This window comes from Oncorhynchus clarkii, chromosome 7, assembly GCF_045791955.1.
Source record: "Oncorhynchus clarkii lewisi isolate Uvic-CL-2024 chromosome 7, UVic_Ocla_1.0, whole genome shotgun sequence".
NCBI lineage: Eukaryota > Metazoa > Chordata > Actinopteri > Salmoniformes > Salmonidae > Oncorhynchus > Oncorhynchus clarkii.
In genome coordinates, this window is record NC_092153.1 from 33528531 (window position 1) to 33546946 (window position 18416).

The window sequence follows — 18416 nt, forward strand, 5'->3', positions numbered from 1 at the left end:
GTAATTGAGAGTTTTACAGTAAGGACCTGTTAAAATGCATAATAACTGCACATTCCACAGTGTATTATTTTTGTTCGCTAGGTTACAGGTACATTATCCATTACCCATAGGCTACCACTCAAAAGTTTAAGTAATAATACATTCAGTATAAACAGGAAAATAAAAAAGGTGGCCTCTACCCCCAACCTTTCATCTCGTTCTCCCAACCCTGCCCAGCCAACATGTCACCATCCCAGATAATGTATTTATAAATCCCATCATTGGGTGGTCGGTAGTTGGGTTTCCCAAGGGACTCCATAGTCCAGAATAGCTGACCTAAATTGTAAATACAGAAAAAATGATTTGATTTGTAATGTGTTTGGAATGTTCTCAAACATTGCTGTCCATGATATCAGCAAGGGTACGGATTCCACATTTGGACTATTTGGGGGATGCAAAATACTGCTCTCCAGACCACAAAGCATTGTCAAATAGCGGAGCATAGCATTTAATTTTGCACCAATAGAAATTGTGTTAGCACTAATAGGACCAAAGCGTAGTTTACATTGTTAAAGGGATATATCAGTGACGAACATCTCTTCCATGTCTCTCTATACTCAGCAAGGGGGCAGAAGAATCATCTCTAAACCAAATTAGGATTGGGCAAAATGCTGCCTGGAAATACAATTTAAAGTTTGGTATGAATAGTCCTCCTACGTCTTTCCCTCTTTGTAAGTTAATTTTTACAGGGAAAAATATAAAAAAGCCCTTTCTTCATCAAGCGAACACTGCCAAAGGAGCTGTTGTTTCTGATGAATCCCACAGTGTTTTATGAAAGACCAACAATCCATGCATGGTAAATGCAACAAGGGCATGTTACTGTATGAAAAGTGCCCTGATTCGCCCCTTGTCCCACCCAGCCTGCAGATCAGCCAACATTGACCTGGTCCTCCTCATCGACGGCTCCAAGAGTGTGCGTCCCCAGAACTTTGAGCTGGTAAAGCAGTTTGTAAACCAGGTGGTGGACTCCCTGGACGTGTCGGCGCACGGGACACGAGTGGGCCTAGTGCAGTACTCCAGTCGCGTGCGAACCGAGTTCTCCCTCAACATGTACCAGACGGCGGTTGACATCAAGAAGGCGGTGATGAATGTGGAGTACATGGAGAAGGGCACCATGACGGGCCTGGCTCTCAAGCATATGGTAGAGAACAGCTTCTCAGAGGCCGAGGGTGCCCGCAAGAATGTCCCTCGTGTGGGCCTGGTCTTCACTGACGGCCGCTCTCAAGACGACATCACCGAGTGGGCCAAGAAAGCCAAAGAAGCAGGTACTGTAGATGACACACGGGCTGTAATTTATTTGCCTAATGTATTATAAAGCTTCAGCAGTAATGTTTCCATAAGACCAAGAACATTAAGATTTGAATATCTTTCTATGAGAGCTCATGTAACATGGTTATGAAATATGAAAGCCTACTACTTAAAGACAAAAAATCATGTCCAAATCGACTGCCATGCACTACTTTGTTGTGTGGCTAGATGTTTCAACAAAACAGTGCTTGCAATCAAATACAATTCAGGACTTCAGTGAGATACTGCATTTTCCTGTGTGCCAGGTATCACTATGTATGCTGTTGGCGTTGGGAAGGCCGTGGAGGATGAGCTGCGCGAGATTGCCTCGGAGCCACACGACAAGCACTTCTTTTATACCACTGACTTCACTTTCATCAACCAGATAGCAGAGAACCTCAAGCTCAACATCTGTGCAGGTATTCTATTCTATGATCAAATCACAAAATAATCAGAACTTGTTATTTTAGAGCACCATCAAGTCAGGCAAAGATTAATAGAGAAGATGAGGTTAAATACTTTTTACACAATAGACACCTCCTTACATTTCTTAATTTGGAGAGAAAGTGACTTTTTTTCATAATGTGTATGTGATCCCCTGTGGCTCAGTTGGTTGAGCATGGCGCTTGCAACACCAGGGTTGTGGGTTTGATTCCCATTGGGTACCAGGAAGGGGGGGGGGGGGGAAATGAATGAGTTTCTCTGGATAGGACTGTCTGCTAAATTATGTAAATGTGTGTTTTCAGAGGAGAGCCAGGGAGAGATTGAGGTAAAAAACCCATGTTCCTGTGAGAGTCTGGTTGAGTTCCAGCAAGCCACAATGACCACGCTGGAGCAGCTGACAACAAAACATATCCTTTTATATACAGTTCCTGTTCATTTAACGTGAACTTTGTAGCAAATCAAATCATATGTATTTATATAGCCCTTCGTACATCAGCTGATATCTCAAAGTGCTTTACAGAAACCTAGCCTAAAATCCCAAACGGCAAGTAATGCAGGTGTAGAAGCACGGTGGCTAGGAAAAACTCCCTAGAAAGGGCAAAACCTAGGAAGAAACCTAGAGAGGAACCAGGCTATGAGGGGTGGCCAGTCCTCTTCTGGCTGTGCCGGGTGGAGATTATAACAGAACATGGCCAAGATGTTCATAAATGACCAGCATGGTCAAATAATAATAATCACAGTAGTTGTCGAGGGTGCAGCAAGTCAACACCTCAGGAGTAAATGTCAGTTGGCTTTTCATAGCCGATCATTAAGAGTATCTCTACCACTCCTGCTGTCTCTAGAGAGTTGAAAACAGCATGTCTGGGACAGGTAGCACGTCCGGTGAACAGCCGCAGGCAGAATAGTATATAAGCATGACTTATATACACACTCGTAGCTGAGACAAAGCTAACACACACCCAAATATTGTTAATTTATACTAGTCAGGGTGCCTGTTCCTCTAGTCTTTATTTTATTTTGCACTTGCCACAATCTTCCCCCCACCATGTGTGGTGTGGTCCACATACATTTGTTTTTGTCTCCACAAAGCCAGAAAATTGGCCTGAAAATAAAATCAACCAGTGTTTGCTGTCTCTGGTTAAATGATTATTTAGCTCTCTGGACAATATTCAAAATGATTAGACATCAAAGGGCACAATGAATACTCAAAACAGTCGTCAACATATACATTAATGTCCAGTTTCCTGGACCCAGATTAAGCTTAGTACTGGACTAAAATGTTTTTCAATAGAGATTCTTCGTTAAGCATGCTTTTTATTCCAGGAATAGGCTTAAACTGTGTCCGGGAATCCAGCCCAAAATGAAAAGAAAGATTTGTTTAAACTCATATGTATATATTTGTGTTGGATTCTTATCACTTTCATAAAAGGTAACATTCATGAAAAAACATGTTGTATCAGTTCTGAGTCAGTAAAGCATGATCATGTCTGTTCTGGTCTACATGGTAAACTATCACTTAACTTAAGCGTAACATACCTAATATATTCATCACTGTGTAAAGTGGATCACTGTTTACTCAAAGACTCTAGAAACAGATTAGTCCAAAGAGGGAACACTATCTGAAAGGACAACGTTTCAAAGACCAATTGTTTTTTTCCTTGTAAATGCTTAGGGATTAGAGGTGATAAGGAGTTACAATGGCACTTCTGTTGCAGTGGAATTTCACGTCAGTCTCCATCATGCCATTGCACATAAATATCTTTTGATTGACTGTGCACATGGCTACTTTTCATAGGGAGGACATATTTTTTGTGGGGCGCCCATTATAACATTTGTGCTAGTAAATTAGATCTGGCTATTGATCCAGATATTTCAGATACTACCTTATTTTGTCCTAACATTTTACAGTTTTGTGATAACAATTACTATAACAAAACACTTTATGTAGTTTATATAAATGTTTTTTTAAACCATAGTTGTTAGTGCCTTCGGAAAGAATTCAGACCCCTTGACTTTTCCACATTTTGTTACGTTACAGCTTTATTCTAAAATAGATTACATTTTTCAAAATCATCTACACACAATAACCCATAATGACAAAGCGAAAACAGGTTTTTAGAAAAGTATTCAGACCCTTTGCTCTGAGACTCAAAATTGAGCTCAAGTGCATCCTGCTCCACCCTCGATGTTTCCTTGAGATGTTTCTACAACTTGATTGGACATGATTTTTAAAGGCACACACCTGTCTATATAAGGTCCCACAGTTGACATTGTATGTCAGAGCAAAAATCAAGCCATGAGGTTGAAGTAATTGTCCATAGAGCTGTGAGACAGTATTGTGTCCAGGCACAGATCTGGGGAAGGGTACCAAAACATTTCTGCAGCTTTGAATGTCCCCAAAAACACTGTGGCCTCCATCGATCTTAAATGGAAGAAGTTTGGAACGACTACCACAAGACTCTTCCTAGAGTTGGCCGCATGGCAAAACTGAACAATCGGGAGAGAAGGGTCTTGATCAGGGAGGTGACCAAGAACCCGATGGTCACTCTGACAGATCTCTAGAGTTCCTCTGTGGAGATGGAAGAACCTTCGAGAAGGACAACCATCTCTGCAGCACTCCACCAATCAGGCCTTTATGGTAGAGCGAACAGGCGAAATCCACTCCTCAATAAAAGGTACATGACAGCCCCCTTGGAGTTTTCCAAAAGGCACCTAAAGACTCTTAGACCACGAGAAATAAGATTCTCTGGTCTGATGAAACCAAGATTGAACTCTTTGGCCTGAATGCCATGTTTTCTGGAGGAAACTTGGCACCATCTCTAAGGTGAAGCATGGTGGTGGCAGCATGATGCTGTGGGGATATTTTTCAGTGGCAGGGACTGGGAGACTAGTCAGGATTGAGGTAAAGATGAACAGAGAAAAGTACAGAGTGATCCTTAATGAAAACCTGCTCCAGAGCACTCAGGGTCTCAGACAAGTGGGCAAAGGTTCCCTTTCCAACAGGACAACTACCCTAAGTACACAGCCAAGACAACATGGGAGTGGCTTCGGGGTAAGTCTCTGAATGTCCTTGAGGGGCCCAGCCAGAGCCCAGACTTGAACCCGAATTAACATCTCTGGAGAGACCTGAAAATAGCTGTGCAGCAACGATCCCCATCCAACCTGACAGAGCTGAAAGGATCTGCAGAGGAGAATGGGAGAAACTCCCCAAATACAGGTGTCAAGCTTGTAGCGTCATACCCAAGAAGACTCGAGGCTGTAAGCACTGCCAAAGGCGCTTCAACCAAGTACTGAGTAAAGGGTCTGAATACTTATGTATATGTGATATTTCAGAATTGTTATTATTTATAAATTAGCAAAAATGTATAAACTGTTTTTGCTTTGTCATTATGGGGTATTGTGTGTAGATTGATTCGAAAAATCAACAACAATTTAATCAATTTTAGAATAAAGTTTTAACCTAACAAAATGTGGAAAAAGTCAAGTGGTCTGAATACTTTCCAAAGGCACTGTACCTTAGGTACTTAATATATATGCATTTAAGTGATATACTGTTGGCCCAAACATGTCAGTGTCTGTAACTCAAGTTTTTGCACAGATCTTCCCATCAACATCAATGCATGATTTAAGTCCAAGTTTAGTGCACACATTTCAAATTAGGATTCGGACCAAAATTAATCCCATAAAAAAAGCCATATGATTCTTCTACTACAATATCATTAAACTCAGCTCAACTTCATTCGTTCAGCCCATTTGACCATAAAATGGAATGATGTGTTTATTTCCTTAACTCTTTTCTACTGGCGGGGATGACTGCTCGATTGGAGGACTTGGAGAACCAGCTGCTGTCACGGAAATGAGGGGTGTCAACCATGTAACCCAACAAGGATGTGGAGATTCATTGAGTATAGAGGACTCTTCCTGTCAAGAATGTAACGGGAAAAACAAGTCCTGTCAATGTTGAATATCCATGATGTAAATTACCCAAAACAATATTTCATGTAGAGTATCTCGTATCAGAGCATGAATGCACTGGACTTAAGTCATGTCAAACACATCAATAGGAACAGTTGGCACACTACTTACTGTAGACATAAGCACAGGCAACTAGAAAGTACAGCCATTGTTTATAACTTAAACACAGTATTTTTCCATTGACACACCAGATACCAGTTTCTTTGTGCCCTATTTATACTTGATCTGTTTTATATGGTTTGTTAAATGTGATGTATTTATAGCCATTTTTTTATACCGGCAGTAGATATCTGAGAAAAGAGAAATTAAGAAGTGTTACTATTACCAGTCCTTATGATCTAGCCTAGGTCAATTCAAAGCACCAATCAGTGATTCGTAGAAAGTAATATAATGCAATATTTGTAGAGGAATGAACAATAGCAGCATCAAAAAGAGTACAAATAATGGTTCCTGGATTTACAAAAGTGAAACCAAGCATCACCCAATTACCCAGATCAAACCAAAACATGACTGTCTAGAGGATGATATCAAGTACTGTATTAACTTGATCACATGAATTGTCTTACTGGGGAACTATGTATGAAATTGAATTAGGTAATGACTTTACTGATATATTATGTGAAATCAAAATACCACCAAAAACAAAGCGAAGTTTATGCCCCACCTTTTGCTATGGTTTAATTTTAAATCGATTGAGCTTTTTACAGTTTTTACAATTATCCCTCTCTGTTATGCATGTTACTGCATTTTTGAGGGACAGAGAGAATGTCACTGAGATATGTAACTGAACAAGAGGGCCTTTTAAGTTTCTTGTTATTCTTTGTTTAGTCTTGTATTAAACGACCACGTGATGGAAAGATTTATACCCCTATATTTGGTTACCTGTAGTTTTTGTATATTTCTAATAACCTTTTTTTTGTTATGTTCAAAGCCTCTCTGTATTCTGGCACAGACGGCAATAAAGACAAAATTGTTCGCTGTGTTGTTTCTTCAAAACTCTAAACAGAATCGTAGGATCATTGCAACCTGAGAGCAGTTACCCTGTAATTGGTCAGAGATGTGTTATGGTGTGTACCCCCAAAGGACTAAATTTACGAGTGATGTGTAATTGGATTTTTCTTCATTATCGTTTTCAAACAGAGACATACTTTATGATGATGAACTTCAGTTCCTATCTCCATAGAGGGTCTAATAAGTCCCTGGGATACCTTGTGTTCTTTTCACAACAAGTGTTCCACCATGGATGACCTTTGTAAGTACCTTCTAATTAAGGCTAATGGGGGTGAGCTCTTCTTTCCATTGCCGTGTTTGTTGACTTCCAGCCAAGACTCTGGAGAATGTGAAATGCCAGATGATCCCCCAAGCCTTGGTGAAGAAATGTTAATTGTCCCAAAAGGTAGCCTGGCCTTCGACTCTCACAAGAAGCTTTGGAAAAACATAAGCAAATGCTTTTCAACAACAAATTGCCTCTAAAGTTTTCAGACTGATGTAACATTGTCAAGTGAGCGCAGGAAACAGAGGAGCTCAGACAAGGATGTTTTGGCACACAGCATAGTAGCAACCTACCGGGCACACACTGGTTGAATCGACGTTGTTTCAGTGTAATTTGTCAACATATTGTGTCATGGAATCAATGTGGAAAATACATTGGTTTTGAAAAAAGTAATCAACCAGTGCTGTTTATCTAATTTCTACCAGCAGTGTAAATATTAAAATGAGGGTAAAACGTCTACTTAAAAACATTGACTTAACCTATTACATCAATGGAATTTCAAAATATTGATCACATCTATGTACAGTATATATTGAAATTCTGTAGAAATTTCATAAAGAAACAAAGAAAATCTTTTTCATCCTATATTCAATATACAGTTGAAGGGAGAAGTTTACATACACCATAGCCAAATACATTTAAATTCAGTTTCATCTAATCCTAGTAAACATTCTCTGTGTTAGGATCACCACTTAATTTTAAGAATGTGAAATATCAGAATAAAGGTAGCGAGAATAATTTATTTCAGCTTTTATTCCTTTCATCACATTCCCAGTGGGTCACAAGTTTACATACCCTCAATTGGTATTTGGTAGCATTGCCTTTAAATTGTTTAACTTGGGTCAAATGTTTCGGGTAGCCTTCCACAAGCTTCCCACAATAAGTTGGGTGAATTTTGGCCCATTCCGCCTGACAGAGCTGGTGTGTAGGACTCCTTGCTCGCACACGTTTTTTAAATTTCGAATTTTGAGGTCAGGGCTTTGTGATGGCCACTCCAATACCTTGACTTTGTTGTCCTTAAGCCATTTTGCCACACCTTTGGAAGTATGCTTGGTGTCATTGTCCATTTGGAAGACCTATTTGCGACCAAGCTTTAACCAAGCTTTATATCCACATCATTTCCACATAATTTCCCTTGCTCATGAAGTGCACCAATCCCTCCTGCAGCAAAGCACCCTCACAACGTGATGCTGCCACCCCCGTGCATCACGGTTGGGATGGTGTTCTTCGGCTTGCAAGCCTCCCCGTTTCTCCTCAAAACATAACGATGGTCATTATGGCCAAACATTTACATTTTTGTTTCATCAGACCAGAGGACAAAAGTACCATCTTTGTCCCCATGTGCAGTTACAAACTGTAGTCTGGCTTTTTTATCACGGTTTTGGAGCAGTGGCTTCTTCCTTAATGAGCCGCTTTTCAGGTTATGCCAATATAGGACTCGTTTTACTGTGGATATAGATACTTTGTACCTGTTTCCTCCAGCATCTTCACAAGGTCCTTTATTCTGGGATTGATTTGTACTTTTCGCACCAAAGTACATTCACCTCAGGGAGACAGAAGGCATCTCCTTCCTGACCGGTATAATTGCTGCGTGGTCCCATGGTGTTTATACTTGCGTAATATTGTTTGTACAGATGAACGTGGTACCTTCGAGCATTTGGAAATTTCTCCCAAGGATGAACCAGACTTGTGGAGGTCTACAAAATTTTTCTGAGGTTCCCATGATGTCAAGTAAAGAGGCACTGAGTTTGAAGGTAGGCCTTGAAATACATCCACAACTACACCTCCAATTGACTCAAATGATGTCAATTAGCCTATCAGAACCTTCTAAAGCCATGACATCATTTTCTGGAATTTTACAAGCTGTTTAAAGGCACAGTCAACGGTGGGAAATGTTATACAGTGAATTATAAGTGAAATAATCTGTCTGTAAACAATTGTTGGAAAAATGACTTGTGTCATGCACAAAGTAGATGTAGACAAACTATAGTTTGTTAACAAGACATTTTTGGAGTGGTTGAAAAATGAGTTTTAATGACTCCAACCTAAGTGTATGTAAACTTCCGACTTCAACTGTATATACTTACTTGGTGGTTGAAATTATGTTGAATTTTGTATTTGATTAGACATATTTTATGTCTAACAAGTCTACCACGCAGGGGCCTCATTTATAATCGTTGTATACATTTTACACTAGTATCTGCTGCGCTGTTTCTGAAAAGACTGCACAAGCACAAAAATATTGATATTTATAAACTTGGCGCATGCCATACATACGCATGTTTCCTTAAAAACTGAACAAAACTATAAACACAGCATGTTGGTTCAATGTTTCATCAGCTGAAATAAAAGATCCCTCTCTCAAATGTGTTCACAAATTTGTTTACATCCCTGTTAGTGAGCATTTATCCTTTGCCAAGATAATCCATCCACCTGATAATCCAAGATGGCGTAGCAGTCAGACATATTTGTCCTTCGTCTTGTCGTGTCCCATGTATATATATATATTAATATATTTTTCTTCGCATATCTATTTATATTTTTCTAAATCCTTACTTCAAAATATTCTCCTGCAACCCGCCTCACCCAATGTGGTGAGGACCTGCTTTTTCTCTAAAGTATTTTTCTCTGCCTCTTTTACTGGAATCTCTCCAACATAAATTAGCCAGCTAACGGTCATCAGCTAACCCCTAGCTCGGAAAGCTCACGCGATTCAACCAGAGCATACCGGACCTATTTTTCTCTCCATATCCCCGGATTCCTATTGCAAGCTTCTCACCTTCTGACCTTCGCAGCTAACGTCCCCTGAATGCTAGTTGGCTTACGAGGCCCATCGAATCCATTCCGAAGCCACTAGTCAGCTATCCTTTGCTAGTGGTCATCAGCTACCTTTATCCCGGACAACTCTCGCCAGTCTGTACAGCGCGACTCAAACCAGAGCTAGTCGGACTTATTCTTCTCCATATCTCCGGATTCCTACCGTAAGCTCTGAACCAATTTTTTTTATTTTTTTTATTTTTTTTATTATGATAAAAAAAAATCCCCACCTGGAATTATAGCGGCTAACGACCCCTGAACGCACAGCCGCTAATCTGCGGCCTGCTAGCTATCTAAAGCACATTGGACTGCTGGTTTAAGGGGCCCTTCGGACATATTTCTTCGGCCACTATACATATTTTGCCAATTGGCCTGGTTTACCACACGGAGCCCTGCTGATCCGTCCACGAGGGAGCCACAACAGACTTTCCTCCGTCACGTCATCCCTCTAAGGCCTTTCTGTTAGCCTGCTAGCTCCGTCCCGCTAGCTGCCTGAAGCCATGCACTGGACTTGTATGATCACCCGGCTACGCATGCTTTTCCCTAACGTCACCATGCCGTGTCGATTGCTGTTCTGGTTTGTAACTATTGTTTTATTTCACTGTAGAGTCTCTAGCACTGCTCAACACTCCTCGGCTAACAATTTAGTTCTACCTCCCACACACGCAGTGACATCACCTGGTTTAAATGCTATTTCTAGAGACAATATCTCTTTCATTATCACTATATGCACAGGTTTACCCCCACTGTATTCACATCCTACTATGCCTTGAATATATTCTACCGTGCCCAGAAATCTGCTCCTTTTACTCTCTTTTCTGAACGTACTAGACATCCAGTTCTGTTAGCCTTTAGCCGTACCATTATCCAACTCCTCTGTTGCTCTGGTAATATATAGGTTAATCCAGGGCCTGCTGTGTCAACCTCCACTCCCATCCCCCAGGCTCTCTCATTTTTTGACTTCTGCAACCGTAAAAGCCTTGGTTTCATGCATGTTAACATTAGAAGCCTCCTCCCTAAATTTGTTTTATTCACTGCCCTAGCACACTCCACCAATAGTGTCTCAATCCTGGCTTAGGAAGACCACCAAAAACCTTGAAATTTCCATTCCTAACTATAACATTTTCCGACAAGATAGAACTGCCAAAGGGGGCGGTGTTGCAATTTACTGCAAAGATAACCTGCAGAGTACTGTCTTACTATCCAGGTCTGTACCCAAACAATTTGAGCTTCTACTTCTAAAAATGAACCTTTCCAGAAACAACTCTCTCACCGTTGCCGCTTGCTATAGACCACCCTCTGCCCCCAGCTGTGCCCTCGACACCATATGTGATTTGATTGCCCCCATCTGTCTTCTGAGCTTGTGCTGCTAGGTGACCTAAACTGGGACATGCTTATTAACACCCCAGCCATCCTACTATCTAAGCTTGATGCCCTCAATCTCACACAATTTATCAATGAACCTACCAGATTTAACCCCAAATCCGTAAACACGGGCACCCTCATAGATGTCATCCTAACTAACTCACCCTCCAAATACACCTCTGCTGTTTTCATCCAAGATCTCAGCGATCACTGCCTCATTGCCTGCATCCGTAATGGGTCTGCGAGCAAACGGCCACCCATCATCACTGTCAAACGCTCCCTAAAACACTTCTGCGAGCAGGCCTTTCTAATCGACTTGGCCGGGGTATCCTGGAAAGACATTGACCTCATCCCGACAGTAGAGGATGCCTGGTTATTCTTTAAAAGTGCCTTCCTCACCATCTTAAATAGGCATGCCCCATTCAAAAACATTAGAACCAGGAATAGATAAAGCCCTTGGTTCACTCCAGACCTGCCTGCCCTTGACCAGCACAAAAACATCCTGTGACGTTCTGCATTAGCATCGAATAGCGCCCATGATATGCAACTTTTCAGGGAAGTTAAGAACCAATATACACAGGCAGTTAGGAAAGCTAAGGCTAGCTTTTTTAAACAGAAATTTGCATCCTGCAGTACAAACTCAAAAAAGTTCTGGGACACTGTATAGTCCATGGAGAATAAGAGCACCTCCTCCCAGCTACCCACTGCTCTGAGGCTAGGAAACACTGTTACAACCGACAAATCCACAATAATTGAGAATTTCAATAAGCATTTCTCTACGGCTGGCCATGCTTTCCACCTAGCTACCCCTACCTAGCTACCCCTACCCGGGTCAACTGCCCGGCACCCTCCACAGCAACCCGCGCAAGCCCCCACCATTTCTCCTTCACCCATATCCAGATAGCTGATGTTTTGAAAGAACTGCAAAATCTGGACCCCTACAAATTAGCCGGGCTAGACAATCTGGACCCTCTCTTTCTAAAATGATCTGCCGAAATTGTTGCAACCCCTATTACTAGCCTGTTCAACCTCTCTTTCGTATCGTCTGAGATTCCCAAAGATTGGAAAGCTGCCGCGGTCATCCCCCTCTTCAAAGTGGGAGACACTCTAGGCCCAAACTGCTACAGACCTATATGTATCCTACCCTGCATCTCTAAGGTCTTCGAAGGCCAAGTTAACAAACAGATTACTGACCATTTTGAATCACATTCAAAATCACAATCACACGTTTTTCCTGAAAGATTATTTGTTTAGGAGAAATCGCTCCGTTTGGTGCGTCACGTTTGGCTACCAAAAAAAAACGAAAATCCAGTCATCAAAACGCCGAACTTTTTTCCAAATGAACTCCATAATATCGACTGAAACATGGCAAACGTTGTTTAGAACCAATCCTCAAGGTGTTTTTCACATATCTCTTCGATGATATATCGTTCGTGGAAGTGTGCTTTCTGTCCTGAATCCCAGGAGAAAATGCCCGCAACTGAAGATTACGCACCAATTTAGACAGAGGACACCGGGCGGACCCCTGGAAAATGTAGTCTCTTATGGCCAATCTTCCAATGATATGCCTAAAAATACGCCACAATGCTGCAGACATCTTGAAGAAACAACAGAAAGCAGGCTCGTTCCTGGTGCATTCGCAGCCATATAAGGAGACATTGGAAAACAGAGCTTCAGAAATTCTGCTCATTTCCTGTTTGAAGTTTCATCTTGGTTTCGCCTGTAGCATGAGTTCTGTGGCACTCACAGATAATATCTTTGCAGTTTTGGAAACGTTAGACTGTTTTCTTTCCAAAGCTGTCAATTATATGCATAGTCGAGCATCTTTTCGTGACAAAATATTGCGCTTAAAACGGGCACGTTTTTTTATTTAATAATGAAATAACGCCCCCATAGACTCAACCTGTTAACGATATCATAACCGCCATCGATAAGAGACATTACTGTGCAGCTGTATTCATCGACCTGGCCAAGGCTTTCGACTCTGTCAATCACCACATTCTTATTGGCAGACTCAACAGCCTTGGTTTCTCAAATGATTGCCTCGCCTGGTTTACCAACTACTTATCTGATAGAGTTCAGTGTGTCAAATCAGAGGGCCTGTTGTCCAGACCTCTGGCAGTCTCTATGGGGGTGCCACAGGGTTCAATTCTCGGGCCGACTCTCTTCTGTGTATACATCAATTATGTCGCTCTTGCTGCTGGTGATTCTCTGATCCACCTCTATGCAGACGACACCATTCTGTATACTTCTGGCCCTTCTTTGGACAATGTGTTAATCTTGAAGCTAGGGGGCAGAATTTTCACTTTTGGATAAATAGTGTGCCCAATTTCAACTTCCTGCTACTCATGCCAAGAATATAAGATATGCATATTATTAGTAGATTTGGATAGAAAACCCTCTGTTTTTAAAACTGTTTGAATCATGTCTGTGAGTATAACAGAACTTATGTAGCAGGCAAAACCCAGAGGACTAACTTTTCCTCTCTGTTCCCTGTATTGTCTTTGCCACGGGATATTTCATAGGAACCTATTTTCAGTTCCTACCGCTTCCACTGGATGTCGCCAGCCTTTGGAATTTGGTTGAGGTTATTCCTTTGTGCAATGAAGAAGTAGGCCAACTCGGAACTGGGGACACTTTTGTGAGTTGCGCAAGATGTGAAAAGCAGCTCTGGTTTGTTTTCTTTCCTGTATTGAATACAGATTGCCCCATCTACAATTTGATCGATTATTAACGTTTAAAAATACCTAACGTTGTATTACAAAAGTACTTTGAAATATTTTGTAGTGACGTTGCACTTTTGTGAGCAGTTTTTTTCTGGATCAAACGCGCTTTATAAATTGACATTTTGAATATATATGGACGGAATTAATCGAACAAAAGGACCAATTGTGATGTTTATGGGACATATTGGAGTGCCAACAAAAGAAGCTCATCAAAGGTAATGCATGTTTTATATTTTATTTCAGCATTTTGTGTAGCGCCTGCAGGGTTGTAATATGCTAGCTCCTTTGTTCACTGCTGGTGCAGATGGTGCAGGCTATCAGATAATAGCTTCTTATGCTTTCGCCGAAAAGCCTTTTTAAAATTTTACACATGATGGTTGGATTCACAACGAGTGTAGCTTTAATTGAGTATCTTACATGTGTGATTTAATGAAAGTTTGAATTTTATAGCATTTTATTTGAATCTGGCGCTCTGCATTTCCCCTGGAAATTGGCCAGTTGAGACATTTGCGTCCCGCCTATCCTTAAGAGGTTTTAACCTCCAGATGAGCTTCAATTCCATACAACTCTACTTCTGTGGCCTCCAATTGCTCTTAAATGCAAATAAAACTAAATGCATGCTATTCAACTGATCATTGCCCGCACCTGCCCGCCCATCCAGCATCACTACTCTGGACGGCTCTGACTTGGAATACGTGGATAACTACAAATACCTAGGTGTCTGGCTAGACTGTAAACTCTCCTTCCAGACTCACATTAAGCATCTCCAATCAAAAATTAAATCTAGAATCGGCTTCCTTCACTCATGCTGCCAAACATACCCTCGTAAAACTGACCATCCTACTGATCCTTGACTTCGGCGATGTCATCTATAAAATAGCCTCCAACACTCTACTCAGCAAACTGGATGTAGTGCCATCCATTTTGCCACCAAAGCCCCATACACTACTCACCACTGCGACCTGTACTCTCTCGTTGGCTGGCCCTCGCTTCATACTCATCGCCAAACCCGCTATCTACAAGTCTCTGCTAGGTAAAGCCCCGCCCTATCTCAGCTCGCTGGTCACCATAGCAGCACCCACTCGTAGCACGCGCTCCAGCAGGTATATCTCACTGGTCACCCCCAAAGCCAATTCCTCTTTTGGTCGCCTTTCCTTTCAGTTCTCTGCTGCCACTGACTGGAACGAACTGCAAAAATCACGGAAGCTGGAGATTCCCATCTCCCTCACTAGCTTTAAGAACCAGCTGTCAGAGCAGCTCACAGATCACTGCACCTGTTCATAGCCCATCTGTATACAGCCCATCTATCTACCTCATCCCCATTCTGTATTTATTTATTTAGCTCCTTTTGCACCACAGTATCTCTACTTGCACATCCATCTTTTGCACATCTACCATTCCAGTGTTTAAATGCCATATTGTAATTACTTCGCCACCATGGCCTATTTATTGCCTTATCTCCCTAATTTGCACTAACTGTATATATACTTTTTCTTCTTTTTTTTCTACTGTGTTATTGACTGTATGTTTTGTTCATTCCATGTGTAACTCTGTGTTGTTGTATGTGTCGAACTGCTATGCTTGTTCTCAACTAGCTTACCTGGTTAAATAAAGGTGAAATAAAAAAAACCCTGACAGATGTGGCCTATAAAGAATCTGAATAAACAGCATGATCATTACACAGGTAATGGCATTGTGCTGGGGACCACAATGCCACAGATGTCATAAGTTTTGACGGAGCGTGCAATTGGCATGCTGACTGTAGGAATGTCCACCAAAGCTGTTGCCAGAGAATTGAATGTTTATCTTTCTACTATAAGCCGCTTCCAATGTCGTTTAGAGAATTTGACAGTACGTCCAACCACCCTCACAACTGCAGACCACGTTTAACCACGCCAGACCATCCACATCTGACTTCTTCACATGCGGGATCGTCTGACACCAGTCACCTGGACAGCTGATGAAACTGTGGGTTTGCACAACCAAAGAATTTCTGCACAAACTGTCAGAAACCATCTCAGGGAAGCTCATCTGCATGCTCGTCATCCTCACCAGGGTCTTGTCCTGACTGCAGTTCAGTGTCGTAACCAACTTCAGCGGGCAAATGCTCACCTTTGATGGCCACTGACACGCTGTAGAAGTGTGCTCCTCATGGATGAATCCCGGTTTCAACTGTGTGGGCGAACAGTTTGCTGACGTCAACGTGCCCCCTAATGGCGGTGGGGTTATGGTATGGGCAGGCATAAGCAACGGACAACGAACACAATTGCATTTTATCGATGGCAATTTGAATGCACTGAGATACCGTGACCACATCCTGAGACCCATTGTCGTGCCATTCATCCACCTCCATCACCTCATGTTTCAACATGATAATGCACGGGCCCATGTCCCAAGGATCTGCATGCAATTCCTGGAAGCTGAAAATGTCCCAGTTCCTCCATGGCCTGCATACTCACCAGACATGTCACCCATTGAGCATGTTTAGGATTCTCTGGATCGACGTTTACGACAGCGTGTTCCAGTTCTCACCAATATCCAGCAACTTTGCACAGCCATTGAAGAGGAATGTGACAACTTTCCACAGGCCACAAGCAACAGCCTGATCAACTCTATGCGAAGGAGATGTGTTGCGCTGCATGACTGGTTTTCTGATCTACACCCCTACTTTTTTTTATATACTGTATATATCTTCTGACCAACAGATGAATATCTGTACTCCCAGTCATGTGAAATCCATAGATTAGGGCATAATTAATTTATTTCAATTGACTGATTTCCTTATATGAACTGTAAAATATTAGAAATTGTTGTGTGTTGCGTTTATATTTTTGTTCAGTGTAAATCAGACCTGCTGTATAACTGTGTGCATGTGAACGAGCATTATACCCACAAACGTCAATGAAAAAGTTGAACATCGTTCTTTCGGGAGTATGAAATCATCACAGTCAGACAAGGTGAGGAATGTAATTCTGCAATGATCATGGAAATAAAATAAATAATAAGAAATAAATTCCAAATTATTTTAGGATGCAAAGATAAAATGAATATCCTTTCGCTCTTCTCACTAAGAGCAAATTATTGCATATTGCTATTATATTTAACTACCTGTTTATTTGTTATGAATAAATCATCATCTATTCCTAATTTGCACAAGGCTACTAGGCAACTTTTTCCTTGTTGCAATGCAAAACAATACTTCAACCACTAGAAGTTTGTGGGAGGATAAGCACATTTTCACATCAAGTTAAGTTTTTATAAATGCCAACTTTTGCATGAAAACTGGCACATGCAGGTTTTGCAGTATATTTTGTTCATTTGCAATGTTTATAAATGAGGCCCCTGGGGCTTCATTTATAAACAGTGCATTTGTACATAATAATATGTGTATGTGGCAGTTTTCAATTGAAATATTTGCATTGCAAGCTGGTAAGTAAGTACAGTATTATATGCAAACGGGAGATATGATGAAAAGCTTATTCATAAAAATCTACAAACAGGAAAACATATAAACCATTTGCCATTATTGAGAAGAGCTTTTATTCTTATAATCTAAAATAAGCTCATCTCTCATTTAATTGGAGTGAATAGTGAATAGATAGGCTATGTGTTTTTCAAGTTTTGCAACTGATATTTTACATTGAACTAGGCCTATGTGTCAAGTTTAAAGTTTTTATTGTCACGTGCACAAGTACAGGGAAATGCCTTTCTTGCTTACTCTTTCTCAACAATGCAGTAATGAATATCGGTAGTACTATAACAAATAAATAAAAAAGTAAAATAAAACAAAAACACATGAGAAACAGTACTGTAATACCTTAATTGATGATGTATCTGGAAAAGCACTATTTTCTACATTGTAGAATAATAGTGAAGACCTCAAAACCATGAAATAACACATATGGAATCATGCAGTAACCAAAAAAGTGTTAAACAAACATATTTCATATTTTAGATTCTTCAAAGAAGCCACCCTTTGCCTTGATGGCAGTTTTGCTCACTCTTGGTATTCTCTCAACCAGTTTCACATGGAATGCTTTTCCAACAGTCTTGAAGGAGTTCTCACATATGCAGAGCACTTGTTGGCTGCTTCTCCTTCACTCTGCGGTCCAACTCATCCCAAACCATCTCAATTGGTTGAGGATTGGTGATTCTGGAGGCCAGGTCATCTGATGCAGCACTCCATCACTCTCCTTCTTTGTCAAATAGCCCTTACTCAGCCTGGTAGTGTCATTGTCCTTCCTAAACAACAGGTGTAGACTAACAGTGGTTCCCAACCAGGGGTACTAGGCCTATCAACAGGGGGTACTTGAGAAGACTCAAATCACTGTGCACACCATGTCATTTCAAAGTAGAAATGTGGGTAATATTTGGTTGAGACATTGATCAATGAGATTTCAACCTTACTTCACACACTCAAAAAGGACAACCAGAAGTTTGTTGAATAGCCAATGCACAACACAGTTCAAATGGGAATACAATGACAGATA

General features: G+C 41.1%; 1 protein-coding gene across 3 annotated transcripts in view; it reads left to right on the plus strand.

Moving 5' to 3' along the window:
* Positions 1-6720, plus strand: part of LOC139413212 (matrilin-4-like) — a 65587-nt gene extending 58867 nt beyond the window's left edge. For all 3 annotated transcript variants that reach the window (XM_071160328.1, XM_071160329.1, XM_071160330.1), the window contains 4 exons: positions 900-1304; positions 1593-1745; positions 2073-2177; positions 5572-6720. In XM_071160328.1, coding sequence (XP_071016429.1) covers positions 900-1304; positions 1593-1745; positions 2073-2177; positions 5572-5630 — 722 coding nt within the window. In that variant the 3' untranslated portion in view covers positions 5631-6720. The remainder of the gene's footprint in view (positions 1-899; positions 1305-1592; positions 1746-2072; positions 2178-5571) is intronic.
* The last annotated feature ends 11696 nt before the right edge of the window (positions 6721-18416 follow it).